The following is a 14,087-nucleotide window of genomic DNA, read 5'->3' as shown; positions in this document are numbered from 1 at the left end:
TGCTAAAAGAGCAGAAAGATGATCTTAAAATCTAACCGTCAAAGCACAACTTCCCTGCAGCCGCGCTGTTGCAGCTGCCTCGCCTCAGCGAGTGGGGAGAAGAGGAGCCCGGGCCCTCCTGGACATGTCCTTGGGAAGATCCGCCATTCTCCTGCTCCCGGTCCCTCCGACCAGGGGACACCACAAACCCCATCAGTGCTGCCACCCAGCATCGCATCCCCGCGCCGCGTGTGGCTCCTCCGCCGAGCCGGCGCCACCATCCCCGCTGACACCCTCAGGGACAGGGGACCGGCCAGAACTTGTGGCTTGTCTGTGCTGACCCACCAGGCGCGTCTCGGTGCCGCTCCAGTTCATTCACGACAACTTCCTCCAGTACCCTTTCTAGGGAAAAAACCGTCCATATTCGGTTCTATAGTCGGGCAACCTACAACCACTGGCAATGCATTTCAAGCTTTGACGTTACGCATCTGCAGAGTTTCTGCTCTACGTTGACTCCACTGCCGCCCCGGAGAAGCTGGCGAGGCGCTCCCCTCCGTCTGCAGCCCAGGGGGTAACAGCACGACAACAAAAGACCTTCCAGTCCTTTTGCACTGCTCCAGCCAACACCACTTTTGCACCGTTTCCCCTCCCGCGTACCCGTTCTATGGCACAAAGGAAGAGGAAGAATTTGCAGCCATTGACTGAAGTTCTGCACACTGCTGCGTGCGGCGAGAAATGGTTATTCCCTCCCTGGGGAAAGCGCACCGCGCTTCGCCGGCTCTGTTCCCGGGGACGGTCCTGGCCACGTTACCGGCGGTGCTGTCACGGGGGGAAAGTCGAGACGTCCACTGCCGCGGAAACCAGAGAAGTTATGAATGTGAAGGTGAATGTGAAGGAGTTAAAGGGAAAAGGATCAAAGAGGCAGGAGGAAAATGTGCTCCCAAAATTTCAAAAGAAGGCACTCTAATCCCGTAATGAGCATGATTCCATTATTTACTCAAGCACAAAACATTTTCCTTAAAACATTGCATTCTCTGGTTGAGAAATTAGGAGAAAGTGAACAACTGAAACATGCCATGGCCTCAGAGAGCTATGTTAGGCATCCAAACTTGGTTACCAACGGTTACAGCTCGCCCAGCATGTAATTCTCCAGCAGTCATTAACAAATTTGTCCTGAATCTCCCCGAAGCGCCGCACCCCCAAGGACCACCAGCAGGTTGTCCCGCCGTGACCGGGCGCAGCGCCCGCGGCAGGGCCGGGGCAGGAGAGGACGCGCGGCGCGGGGACGGCGGTGCCGACAGGATGCACGGCGCAGGCGCGCCGTCCCTCTTCTCTTCCGAGGGAAGCGCCGCACTTGGCAGGACCCAACTGAACAACAGGAGGAACCGACAGCCAACCGAGGTGGCGGGGAAGTCGACTCACAAATCGCTGTTAGATACAGAAGGAAAGCAAATTGTAGGGATAGAGGCCACAAGGGACAGCCGTTCCCTGGGTTTAAGACATAAGGAGTTTTCAAGGATTTTTTTTTTTTTTCTGTTATTGCAATAGGAGTTGAGACCATATACCAGTTTCTTGGATGAGACCCACCACGAATTAAGGACAGGATGACTTGCTCTTCGGAGCAGAAAATAACCTGCGTGACTTACAAAAAAAGCTACTTTTGTTTTTTCTTCTTAGTTTTCAATGCAACAATAAGAAAACCCACAGTACAGGCAAACGCACCGTGCAATGAACCTACGTAGCAGGAGGAACTGAACCAACATCTGATTCACAACAAATCAACACAAAGATGCGCAACAGAAGATTATTTTTTTTGTACGCTTCCATCAGTTTTTCCCCAAGTGTCAGCTTCAAGTACATGAATCACTAGGTAACTGAGGAACAAGAATGATACTACATGCGAACAAGAGACGGAAGAATCCGAGTTTAGACACCAGCTTAATGATAGCAGCTAACAATTAAATAATAATTAAAACAAGTAGATAGACATGGCGCAACCTCAAAAGTTAAACGGAAAGAATTGAGCATATAATTGGCATGAGCTGAGTTAACACTGCAGGACTAAAAGAATAAACTAAAAACTATGGGGGGGGGAAAGCCCAGACGTGCTCTCCCTTGTGAACCACACAGAGCTCTACATTTCAACACAGACTTTTTACTATACAGATTAACAGGGCATTAATCTGCCATTAAATCATAACCCCGTCCTACCCACAATAGTCAGCAGCTTCTTCTTGCGACTACGGGGCAGCAGAGCGTTTCAGAATTAAAGTGGAAAGCAAATATCTAAGTGGCCTCACAGCAATTAATGGTCTGTAATCACAATGGGGAGGAGGGCTGAATATCCCGAGTATCGATCACTCGGTGCAGTCACTCCCCATTGTGCACTTCTACATACACTTTCAGTTTTTCCCAAACGAGGAGATCTGGGGCTCGTGTCAGCGCGGGCGCCGCACGTCGCCTGGGTGCCCCGTGAGGAGGCGGCCGCCCACGGGCCGCCCTCGCGCGGGGGGTGAGGCTGCGGCCCCGCAGGACACACGCCAGGACCGACCCGTCCGCCGCGCTCCCGGGAGGCGGAAGCCTCACCGTGTAAAGAGGGGCTCAAAGGAGACCCCAGAAACTACAGCCCGGCCGGTGGCCGGTGCCGGTGATGGAGCTGTGGCGAAGCTCGGCGCGGGTGCTGGTGAAGGCGCGGCAGGGCGGGAGGGGGTCTGCACAGCCCCTCGGCGGGCGTCCTCCTCTCACCGAGCGTTCTCCCACCGAGTGAGTCCGCACGACCGACCGCGGCACAGAAACTCCGCTGCCGCGGGGCAGAGCCGCCCCAGCCTTGGCCAGGGGCCAGCCGCCGAGGTGAGAGGCGGGGGGAAACCACCAGCGCTCACGGGGAGAGTTGCGCAGAAACGTGTGCCGTGTGGGAGCTGGCACAGGGCACCGATGACAAAGCAGCAAGGTTTGCTGAGGGCAGAAAGAGCAGAACTGACTTCAGAGCATCGCAGAGGAACCTGGCCGTGCCGAGGGAACGAAAGCCCGAGGAGAGTAAAATCGTACAGGAGAAAAACCCACTTTCAGGGGCGGATGTGGAGGAACGTCCCCTATCGCTGCTCGGGGCAGAGCCCACTGTGCCTTTCTGGGGAGTGCTGGAGAACATCAGCTGACGGGAGGGGGCGGGAGGACACCCAGTGCCCCATTCTGCTGTTTGGGGTCAGTTCCTGTCACCCACTTCAAAAGGCGCAGGAGAACGAGACAGAGTCACGGGGGAGACGGCCGGGGGGACCGGGCACGGATGAAGAAACTGGGCTCTCTCCGGCAAAAGGCAATTTTGGGGAGACACAAAGTTTTATAAAGAAACCGCAGATCGCATTGAGAAGACGAAGGGGATCAGGTACCCACCACTGTCCCGGGGCAGCGCAGACGCCACCGAGGGCACACGCACGGTAAGCGAGGGGAAGCGCTCCTTTCTCGCGCTGCCGCACCGCTTTCCCCCGCAGCGCTGCGTGTCGGTGCCGCTGCCGCCGCTCAGGGTATACCCCGGGTGTACGCAAAACATCGCGGGACACATCCAGCTTTATGTGCCGGAGATTTACAGAACCCACTATGCAGAATGACACAAATCCACCTTCCGCGCGCCCTTAACCCACCGGCCGCCGAGGGCGAGCGGGCGCCAGCCGCGCGTGCTGGCAGAGCGTGTCCCCTGACCACGCACCGCGTCCCACCCGCCGTCCCCCCGCCGGAGGAGCAGCGCTGGTCGGGGCCGCCGAGACCCCTCCTCTGCTCCTGCCGCAGCCAGGAGCGCGGCCGAGCCCCGAGGGGAGAAGAACTACCTTGCCAATATCGACTGAAACTCTGCAATAAATAAATAAATAAATAAATAAATAAATAAATAAATAAGTACCCTCTGCGGAGAAGGCCCTGGAAAAAAAAAAAAATCGCAGGAGTTAATAGTAGATTAAGAGCGCAGTATATAAACATACTGCAAGAAGGACTGATGTCAAACCAGGCAAAAACTGGAAAGCTGCAGAGAGGAAAAGTAATTATTCCAGAACTGAAGAAAATGTCTTGGAACAATCAACATTAAATAGTTCCACCGTTTCCATTTCATAAAACTACGTATGGGAAGTGATTTCATTAATGTGTGCAAGCATCTTAATTTTGGAAGGAGGATGCTGGGTACTCAAAATCCCCATTCTAGAAAAGCTTAGCAACCATCACCAAAAAACCAGCAGACAGAAACTGCGGCCAGGCATTTCAATCAATATTAGGTGAGCAACAAAGGGGGAGGGAAAGGGCAACCAACTCCAGTGAAATTACTGTTGTCAGAATCAGCTGTCAAAGGACATGTGCTAATTTCTCCTTAGCTCCAAACAGGCGAGGGATAAGGGCTTAAGGTGTTTTGCAAGAATTTTGGGCAGTACAGTCCATACACGAAGCTGAGGAGGAACCCGCCGGTCTGAGCCCGCGAGGCGCCGAAGGAGGGTCCAGCGCAGGGACGGGGGTGCAATTCCGCGGGGAGGCGGCCGCCATAGCGCTGCCGACAGCATTGACCGACTCCGAGTCCGAAAGGGCGTGCGTGGGAAAGGAACAGCTAGCTTTGAAACTGGGTATAGTCAACACCTGAAAGCAGTCTGAAAAGGTATTTTCCATCCGGGACGTGACACTGACTGTCTCTTCCACGGCCCCACAGTTGCCCTCCCCTAAACGCGGCCTTTCTCGCAAGGAGTAGGTGCTACTGAAGAATGAAATTTGACTTTGAAGGTGAAAATTTGAAGGGGTTAGTATTACTGTATTAAGAAGAGCGAAGTATTTCAGAACAACATTTGGCAACCTAAAAAGTCCTCTTTTACTTAACTGACGCTGTTTTTGCCCCATCATATGTCAGACTGAAGATGTGTTCCGTGGAGAAGTGAGGGGGGCGCAAGTTCTGCAAACGCTGCTCTGAGTACGTAGAATCAGCTTCCTGGTACATACACGGGGGATCAAGAAACACTGACGTTTTAACATACTTACTTTATTTTCACCACCACCAAACTTAAGATGAACCAAGAACAGAATGATAAAAAGCCAACCGCATACTGGCGGTTAGAATCGTAGAATGCTTTAGGTTGGAAGGGACCTTGAAGCCCATGGAGTTCCAACCCCCTGCCACAGGACCCCTGCCCAGTTGGAGCAGGGGATGACGGTAGGTCCCTCCCAGCTGAACTATTCTCTTCTGTAAGAAACACTTCACTTGCAAAGACCACTTATTCGGGGAAAAAAAAAATCATTCCCGAGGTTGCAGTTGGTGGTGAAACACAGCCGCCTCTGGATGAGTGGCAAAACCTGCCAACCTCCATCAGAGCGACTTGCATGTGCCCGGATTCATCTACACGGGTCCAAAACTGCTGGGGGGGAGGGGGGGGGAAGGAGGGAGGATACCCTCCCCGCCCCCCCCCCCCCCCCCCCCCTCCCCCGACAGGTATTCACAGCATCTAAATTGAGGCATCCACCTCGGAGTTTGTTCTCCGCAGGACAGCTAGAGACGATCCCGGATAACTCAGAGCCCAACAGCACTTGAGGTTCAAGAGAGGAAATTGCGGGTTTGAACGGGGACGGAGTTATTAGCTGAGCATCTCTTCCCTGTCATCACTCGCCACACAACACTTTCATGTCACCGTTCCGTTAATTACCGGGTTATCGGAACCTTCCCAGCCAGGCAGAAGCTGAATTTGTAGCCTATGAAAACAAGCACGGAAAAAAGCCCCGAGCGTATCCCTCCCGGCACCTGATGCGGAGAAGAACAGGGTAAGGGACTACGGCTCCGGGGGACTTCTGCACCATCTCCGAGGCCCCTTTCTCTAGGGACCTCCGCTGAAGGCTCTGCCATCTCCGTGCCGTAACCCAGAACTCAAGTCAGGCTTCGGCAGGCGCCCCAACACCAACCCGACAGCTCGCTCCCGCCCCGAGGGACGGCTGCGCCGCCGCACCACGCACAGAGAGCCACTGCGCCGCTCCTCTTCCAGCGGCGCTCTTCAGAAGTGACAAGGTATCCCGGCCAGCCGAAAGCCTAGAACAGGCATTTGCAAGCAACTGAACGGATCTAGAGCCTACTCCAAAAAAGCAGAATTAAGTTACACCCACTCACCCCACATACAGTCTTTCATCTGAGCGAGCTGTTGGCAGACGCCCTGGTAGATCACGGAGTCGGGCCATTAAGTGCTTATTGTTCTCATTCATGTTGTTTCATTAAAGCTTTTTTATTATTAAAGCTTTTTACTAAAAGCTAGGAAAACAGAGCTTCAGTGACAGAGAGAAATGAGAAGATAGCATCGTACTGATAATTTGTTACATAGCAGTGAATTAAATTGTTTAGTGAAGCACAACTGCTTTGCTATTGCGGTACTTCTTTCCGAGGACACACTATTTTTGGTGCTTTTCAATATTACCAGTTGATAAGGACCAAGCAAACCAAATTATTGAGCTGGAACAAAGATGCTTTTTGCAGAAGGTGTCTCTGGATCTGCCAGCGACACACGCTGACACGATGTGCGGCGGCCGGTTCACAGCTCCGAGTGCGGCAACAGCCACCGCCGTGCGCACCACGTACCTCGCACTTTTATTCCAGGTTTACCTTCTATAGGAAACACCGGGATAAACGGAGTGTGCTAAAAATTCAGGCTTAAGATTCTCAGGGAGTTTTCAGCGACTGTTTATAACTCAATACAGGGGCGTTATAGCACATGGAAAAGACAAGAAGTTGTTTGGACACAGTACTGCTCGTCTAGCAAGAGTCCAATTTTACACTACTTCCATGCATTGATCCTTACGGAGTAGTTTTCAGTAGCAGGCTATTTTGCTCCTCATTTTTAAACAGAAAGTTTACATTGTACCTGGCCGTGAGCAGCAGCTGCTCGTGCCTGTGCCCCCCCGGCACCCCCGAGGGCCAGGCGTGCCATCGCACACCCACCGCTTTACTGCGCGTACAGCCATCTCTGCCACCCGGCAGGGGCCGCTTATGGGTTTTGCAGTTTGCTTTTGGGAGGGCCGAAACGCACTTAAGCCGGACACAAACTCTCACAAAGTTCGTATTTGTCTAAAGGCTCTCTTGAGGAGCACAAGGCAGTTCCGTGGTGAGCGCTACGAGAGGCTCTCGTGCCACCACCACATGCAGTGAAATGTCTCCTGACTGCAGCCCACAGCCTCAACTCCTGTTCATTTAGGAACCCTACAGCACGCTGAGTACCCCTTACTCCCCCCAAAACAATGCTGTGAAACGCACAGAAGAGCGGGCAAAGCATGTCATACAGCACAGACGGAGGCGATGCAGGACAAAGGCGGGGGGGGAGCGATTTTGAGGAGCCCACACGAGGTACGTGCATAGGAAGCAATAGGACGGTTCATCACATCAGTAGCAAAATACTTTTCCTCTTAATCCCATAAGTATTCCAGAATACCGGAGCACAACGGGGGTTCCTCAGGAGACCTCCACCGCCCAGCACAGCACCCTCAGACGTGGCGCGAGAGAGAACAGGGGGGAAAAGTTTACCGGAGCACGCTTGGTCGCGTATCTCAGCCAGGCGGGTCTGCGGCAGAGAGTGAGCAGATGCAGAGCTGCTCCAGCAGATGCGCTGCTGAACACCCGACACCCAACAGCGACCGCCGCTCCGGACCTGCGGACCCCTTCTAGGGACGTGTGACCCCCTCAGTGCCCCCTCCAAAGCGCTGTAAGGGTGGAGAGGACCCCTGCCCACCCTGGGCCCCACGCACCCACGCTGTGCCTTTTCAGGGTCTGGGTCGGGTAACTAACGGGGTAAGAAAAAGAGAGGGCAACGCTACTGCAGCTTAAGAGAGCAAAGCAATGCAGGTTGGTTTAGATCAGCGCCGAGCAAAGCCAGCGAGGTTTGTGAGCGCATCACTCCCCAGAGGGAAGCGGTAACGGTCACAGCGTTGGCGATGCTTCAATTCAATCCCAGCACAATGGGGAAAAACAAGAGTAGCGCCGGGCTGCCTATTTCTGCGGTTCACTTCCAAACTCAAACGATAAAATCCAGACAGACAACGAGAAGGGCTCGGACAGATCAGGCTTTAGGCCCCTCGGGGGTAACAAGGATTTACCAGATGTAGAATACTATACTGAAGTACTTCAAACATCAACAGCTGAGTTTTATCACTCCTCCTTTCCCAAAAGTGGGGACTGCGTGAGCACTTTGATGTGGGAGTGGGCACCGTCCTTCCTTCCAGGCTCGGGCAGGGACCACCTCTCTGCAAGCGTAAAGGGCATCCCAGCAAGGAGCGAACGGTGGGGAAAGCACTGAGAGAAAAGTAAAGGGGAGCAAACCGAATACAAAACCTGTGACGTGTTCTAGCCGACACTGCCTTCCTTTACCTTACAGACAACCGCCTGTTTACGGAGCGCGGGGGTCAGCGTTCAAAGGGAAGACTGAGGGGAGTGAACGTCTCATACCGCCGACGGGGCGGGAGAACGGCCCCTATCGGACGGACCCCGAGGCGGCGTGCGGCACCGCTGCCCAAAGCCCTCCCGCGGGCTGCGGGACGGGACGGGACGGGGTGTGCCGCGGGGGGTCCCGCACGACACCCGGCGTGGGCAGACGCGTGGCCCTCCCGCCACGACCCACAGTCCGAAAAGCTGCCTGCGAGCGGCCAGCACACGCGGAGCCGCGCTGTGGGGGCCCCCTCGAGCACCCCCGGGCGAGACGTGGGGTATCGCTCCTCAGACCCCCGGCGATGACGAACTTGTGCACGAGCGGCACCCGAGCGGCGTGGGCTGGGGCGGCGATCCCCCGTAAATCCCGGCTGACCTATTTCTTGTGTATACACACGGTGATCATAATTAAATGCATTAAGCGCCTTAACCTCCCGAGAAACAACGCTGACCCCGGCGGGGCGGGGGCACGGCTGCCGGGGCGGGACGGGGAGCGGGGGTCGGGGAGGGGGGTGGGGGGGAGTCCCGGTACTCGGCGCTGCGCATCAGCCGCCCCCACCCCGCGGCGACCGCCCGTCCTGGGTGCCGCCGGCGGCGCGCAGGGCGCTCCCGGTGCCGCTCCCGGTGCCGGTGCCCGCCCTACCTGCGCACAGCGAGACGGCGGCGGCCAGCAGCGGCAGTGCCACCCGCAGCGCGGGGCCGGGCGCCCGCCACATGGCCGCGCACCGGCGGCGGGGCCGGGCACGGATCCTCCTGCTGCTGCTGCTGCTGCTGCTTCTCCTCCTCCTCCTCCTCCTCCTCCTCCTCCTGCTGCTGCTGCTGCTGCTCCTGCAGCGGCTCCCCCCGCCGGCGCTGCCCGCGCTCCGCCGCCGGCGGCGGCAGCTATAGCGGTGCGGGGAGGGGCCCCGCTCGGCCCCGCCCGCCCTCACCTGCCCCGCGGGGCCGCCGCCACCGGGCACGGCGACGGGGCCGCCCCCCCGCGGGTCCCGGGGCTGCCCCGGGCGTTGGAGGGCGGCGGGAGGCGGAGGGCGGCTCGGAGCCCCCCCCGGGCCGGGCGGGAGCGGCGGCGGGTGAAGCTGGGCTGGGGGGGACGCGGGGGGACACACACCACCTCTCCGGCCCCGGGTCATCGCTGCTCCCCACTGGCAGCTCTGACTGCAGCCAGACACAAAACCAGCCCAAAATAGCACTTCTCGGGTCTTAAATACCACCCCCCCTACCCACCCCACCCCCAAAAAAAAAAAAAAACCACCCACCTATTAGTGGGTTTTGGCACCTTCCCCGTGGCCGCTTCATCAGGCTGTGCCAAGTCTTCCACGTACAGCAAAACAGCAAAATTCTGAACTGTTTTCAGCATTTCTTCAGTATCTTGTTACAATCTCTGCCACACCGAGACCCTCAACCCCCCACCTCCCTGCAACCCGGACAGGACCGGCGCCCCAAAAGCGCTCTTATACGCTACCAACCACCGTGACATTTCTTAAAAGCCATCGTGTCACTGTAACCCCGAAGCCTCAGTAGTACTTACAGGTATCATCATAAAAATCAACTAAATTTCAATCAAGATATAATCAAGTCTATTGTAAAAGCGCCAGAGGAGCAGACTGTGGCTACATTGCCTTTAGGACGGCGCTGCACATGCTCCATTTCCCTCTATTTGTTTTACAATAAAAATACCAGCAAGAGCCCCGTTTCCCACACATTGTTAGCCGCATCTCTAGGTTTCTATTACTGCCATGCAATACTTTACTAGTATTATGACATCTCTATTCAGCCTTTTAGACTTCCCTAGACAGTAATTTCCTAGCAGTAATTTCTAGGGGTTTTGAATACTGAAGTTAGTGACGTTTGTCAAATCAGTCTTTTGCAGCCTACCTGGTTGTAGCTGGTATTTCCGAATGCCCTGGCGGCGGTTCCATAGTGGAATGGAATTCCATTCCATTACAATGCCTGGGAGGAAAAAAAAAAAAAAAAAAAAAAAAGAAAGAAAGAAATCAGACTCCTAGAACAGTTAGAGTTGGAAGGGACCTTAAAGATCATCTAGTTCCAACCCTCCTGCGATGGGCAGGGACACCTCCCACTGCCTGTTGATTTTATTCATGTAATTTTCCTGAAGTATTTATTCAGGGTTACAGCACAGGCCATATTCACGAGGTCTTTACGAGCTCCTCGTCCCAGATGTGTCCCCGCTGCAGGATCACAGGGAGCCGAGCCTCCCCTCTGCTCCCACGCACCGTGGGAGGTAGCGGTGTTCCCAGTGCCTTTTCCGGGGCAGCTATAGGTAAGGAGCTTCAGCGAGGTCCTGGGATTTGGGAATTCAATGCATTCCAGTGCTTTGCTGCTAACTTTAGAAAATTAATTTAGGACTCAGTTCAATTAAGAGTCTGGTGCTGTGGAGCGGAGACCCAAACAACCTGAAGGAAAACTTGCCGATAGTGAAGGCTGAGGGCACGGAGGTGCTGATGCTCCCGCTCCACCCCGCCGAGCTTGGGCTCCCCAGGGAGGCATCCCCACGCTCCTGGGATCCGGAGCCTTGGATCTTCCTCTGTAACCTGCTTTGGGAAAGTTAAGCAGATCTCCCTAAATTCTTTTACAATACCCCGGAGGAGGAGTGCCCAGCTGTGCAGAAATAAGCTCAGTGATGGAAGCCATCACCAGGGAAGTGAGGGAGCAGAGCTTGACTCCCTCTGCAACTGGAAGCACTATTCCGGCTCCCGGGGAAGAGCCTGGACCCACCGAGGGCTCGCTGCTCTCGACGGTGTATCCAAGGGAGGTGTCTTCCCGGGAGTCAAAAAGGAAGAGACCACCACAACACACAGCAGTAAAAGGAGTATGACTGCCCCCCCCCGGCTCCATGTGCCCTCAGCCACGGACCAAAAGGAAACTCCCTGGGCTCCACTATAGGTGTACGGAATATCATACTGGAATACAACACAGCAGTACATTGCGTACCTAACTGCTTTAGAAATAATGGAGAGTGATTAGAAAATACAAGCCAAGATCTAATTAAAAAAAAATAATGCAGGTTTGGATGTCAAAGCAACAAAATAATAGGGGAAAAATCTGCGGCTCCCTCCCTTGTGAAAGGCTGGAGTCAGTACCGCCCTCTGCCCACGGCTTCCCAAATACCTGTGGAGCCGTACTTCGCTCCCACGTAGATCCCAGCTTGCTCGTGGGATTGCCATGGGATTGTCAAAATCCTCACCAGCACCTCGCTACTGCTCATCTTTCTGACAAAATCAGACAAACACAACGCTGTTCTTGGCAAATCCATGTTTTCTGTCTTTCCTGTTGAAGACTTACAAAGAATTTATTTTACTCGCTCAGTGCTACTAGAAAGTGTAAATATATGTCATTCAGACTCATCTCTGGTTCATAGCATGGGAATTATTACTTCTACTTTTTTGTTTGAAAGAAGACATACAATTATGAATTATGTAATGAAAGTAGTTAAGGTTATTATTCAGTAAAAGAAAAACAAACCTATAGAACACATTTGTGTCAAAGAAGGGAAGAAAACAGTATCTCCTGTGCTCGTCAAGAACAAGAATCAAAGTTTATAGAAAGAAGTTTGCAGCACACATACTTGCAAAAAATAGTTCTTAATAAAATGTCCATTCTGTTTTTAAATAAACATTTCTGATAAAAAAAATTGGTTAGCTATTTATTTTAATAGCATCCCCAAATGTACTTTCTATCGCACTACATAAATAAAAGGAAAAGGCTTTTCTTCTGAAATTTTCCATTTTCATTACAAGCGTTACAGGGGTCGAGCAGGAAGAATGCCCCGTACTTTCTCCCTTCCAGTATTATAATGGAGCAGAGCCGAGCGATTTATTGAATATCCTCTCTCTGCATATCTCTTTTTTCTGTATCTCACAGCCTTTGGAAAACCTATTGCCCAAACTGGCTCCCAAGCAGGCGACAGAGCCAAACCCACCTCTTCCCTGATGATGAGAACACTACCGCTGGTTCCTGAACGCTGGAGAGGACTGATGAAATCTATAAACACATATATACTCAGCGTGACCAGGTGCAACGGTGACAATAATTTCAGCAACACATATCAGTGTGGCTCCAACACTGCCAGTGTACGAGTTCACCGAGTTTGGAAACCTGTTTGATCGCTCCCCGATGTTCTTGCGTACAGCGCATGGTTCTGTCAGACTTTCTCTGCTGGAGCAGCACAGCTCGGCTCACCCCCGCGCTGGAGCTATTGGGGGTGTTGGTGGAGAGTCGGCTGAACATGAGCCACAGTGTGCCCAGGTGGCCAAGAAGGCCAGCAGCATCCCAGCCTGTACCAGGAACAGTGTGGCCAGCAGGACCGGGGCAGTGATGGTCCCCCTGTACTCGGCACTGGTGAGGCCCCACCTCGAGTGCAGTGTTCAGTTCTGGGCCCCTCACGACAAGACGGACCTTGAGGTGCTGGAGCATGTCCAGAGAAGGGCAACGGAGCTGTGAGGGGTCTGGAGCACACGTCCTGTGAGGGGCGGCCGAGGGCCCTGGGGGTGTTCAGCCTGGAGAAGAGGAGGCTGAGGGGAGACCTTCTCGCCCTGAAAGGAGGGGGCAGCGAGGTGGGGGCTGACCTCTTCTCCCTGGTGACAAGTGATAGGACGAGAGGAAATGGGTTCAAGTATGTCAGGGGAGGTTTAGATGGGATATTAGGAAACATTTTTCACTCTAAGGGTTATTGAACATTGGCAGAGGCTGCCCAGGGAGGAGGGGGATTCACCATCCCTGGAGGTATCACAGTATCACAGGTGTTTAAAAAGAGGGTAGAGGTGGTACGTGGGGACATAGTTTAGAAGAGGTTTTGTCAGGGCAGGGTAATGGTTGGAGTTGATGATCTTAAAGGTCCCTTCCAACCTCAGCAATTCTATGGTTCTATGGATGCCCGGGAAGCAGCGCCGCCTGCACCCCGTACACAACCCCAGAACAGTGTTAGAGCCGGCGACAGAACGGCACCAGCGCTAAAAGCCAAGTCTCGACCAGAGACGGAGGAACACCGAGAGGACGTGGGCTTTGCCGGTGCAGGTGTGGGTCAGTCAGGCTGTCCCCAAATCATACGGGGTCCTCAGCGCCGCTGGCTGCCGCTGGAATGGGTTTGTTAAGCAGCACTGGTGCACAAAGACTAAGGACCCCCGGGCCCTGCTGGAGAAGAGCCGCAGCTCTGCCCACCGGGGTGTCCTGTGCCCGCGGCCAGCGGGACCCTGCGCCCGCGGCATCCCCAGATCCCCCCGGGGAGCGGGCCGGGCTGGCGGCCCCTGCAGCCTTTCCTGGCACGGCAAAACCACACGTACCCGTTCCTTCCCATCCCAGGAGCACGGCCCCGGAAGGGAGAAAGGGAATGCTAATTGTCAACTCCTAATTACTGCTACCCTCTTCCTTCGTTTCCGTCCCCTCGCCAGCAGCCCGGGTCCCTGGCTGCGGTAATCCCGCTGGAGCGCAGCGCACAACGGAAGAGCCACGCTCCATGCTCCCATCAGCAACGCCGAAACCAGACTCCATTCATCCTAATTAGTTTGTCCTTAGCGTACCATGGTTTTTATTAAGGGAAATCTGCAAATGTTAATGTTCGATTTTCAGAAGGGCGAAGCGCCTGACCTGTCATTGAAGTCAGTGGGAGCCCGGGTTATAAACAGCTAAAACCACTTGTGGAGGTACCACCTACAGCAAATTACATAGATTTGTA

General features: G+C 54.3%; 1 protein-coding gene across 1 annotated transcript in view; it reads right to left on the bottom strand.

The window, feature by feature from the left end:
- ACVR1C (activin A receptor type 1C) overlaps positions 1-9,111 on the bottom strand; it is a gene marked incomplete at both ends in the record, with an annotated part of 29,402 nt that extends 20,291 nt beyond the window's left edge. Inside the window, one exon of the mRNA XM_082483273.1 lies at positions 9,039-9,111. Coding sequence (XP_082339399.1) covers positions 9,039-9,111 — 73 coding nt within the window. The remainder of the gene's footprint in view (positions 1-9,038) is intronic.
- Positions 9,112-14,087: the final 4,976 nt, after the last annotated feature.

Source organism: Vanellus vanellus (assembly GCF_965231255.1).
Source record: "Vanellus vanellus genome assembly, chromosome: 5".
Classification (NCBI taxonomy): domain Eukaryota; kingdom Metazoa; phylum Chordata; class Aves; order Charadriiformes; family Charadriidae; genus Vanellus; species Vanellus vanellus.
The sequence above is the reverse complement of the archived record's forward strand: the minus strand, read 5'-3'. Positions and strand labels throughout refer to the sequence as shown.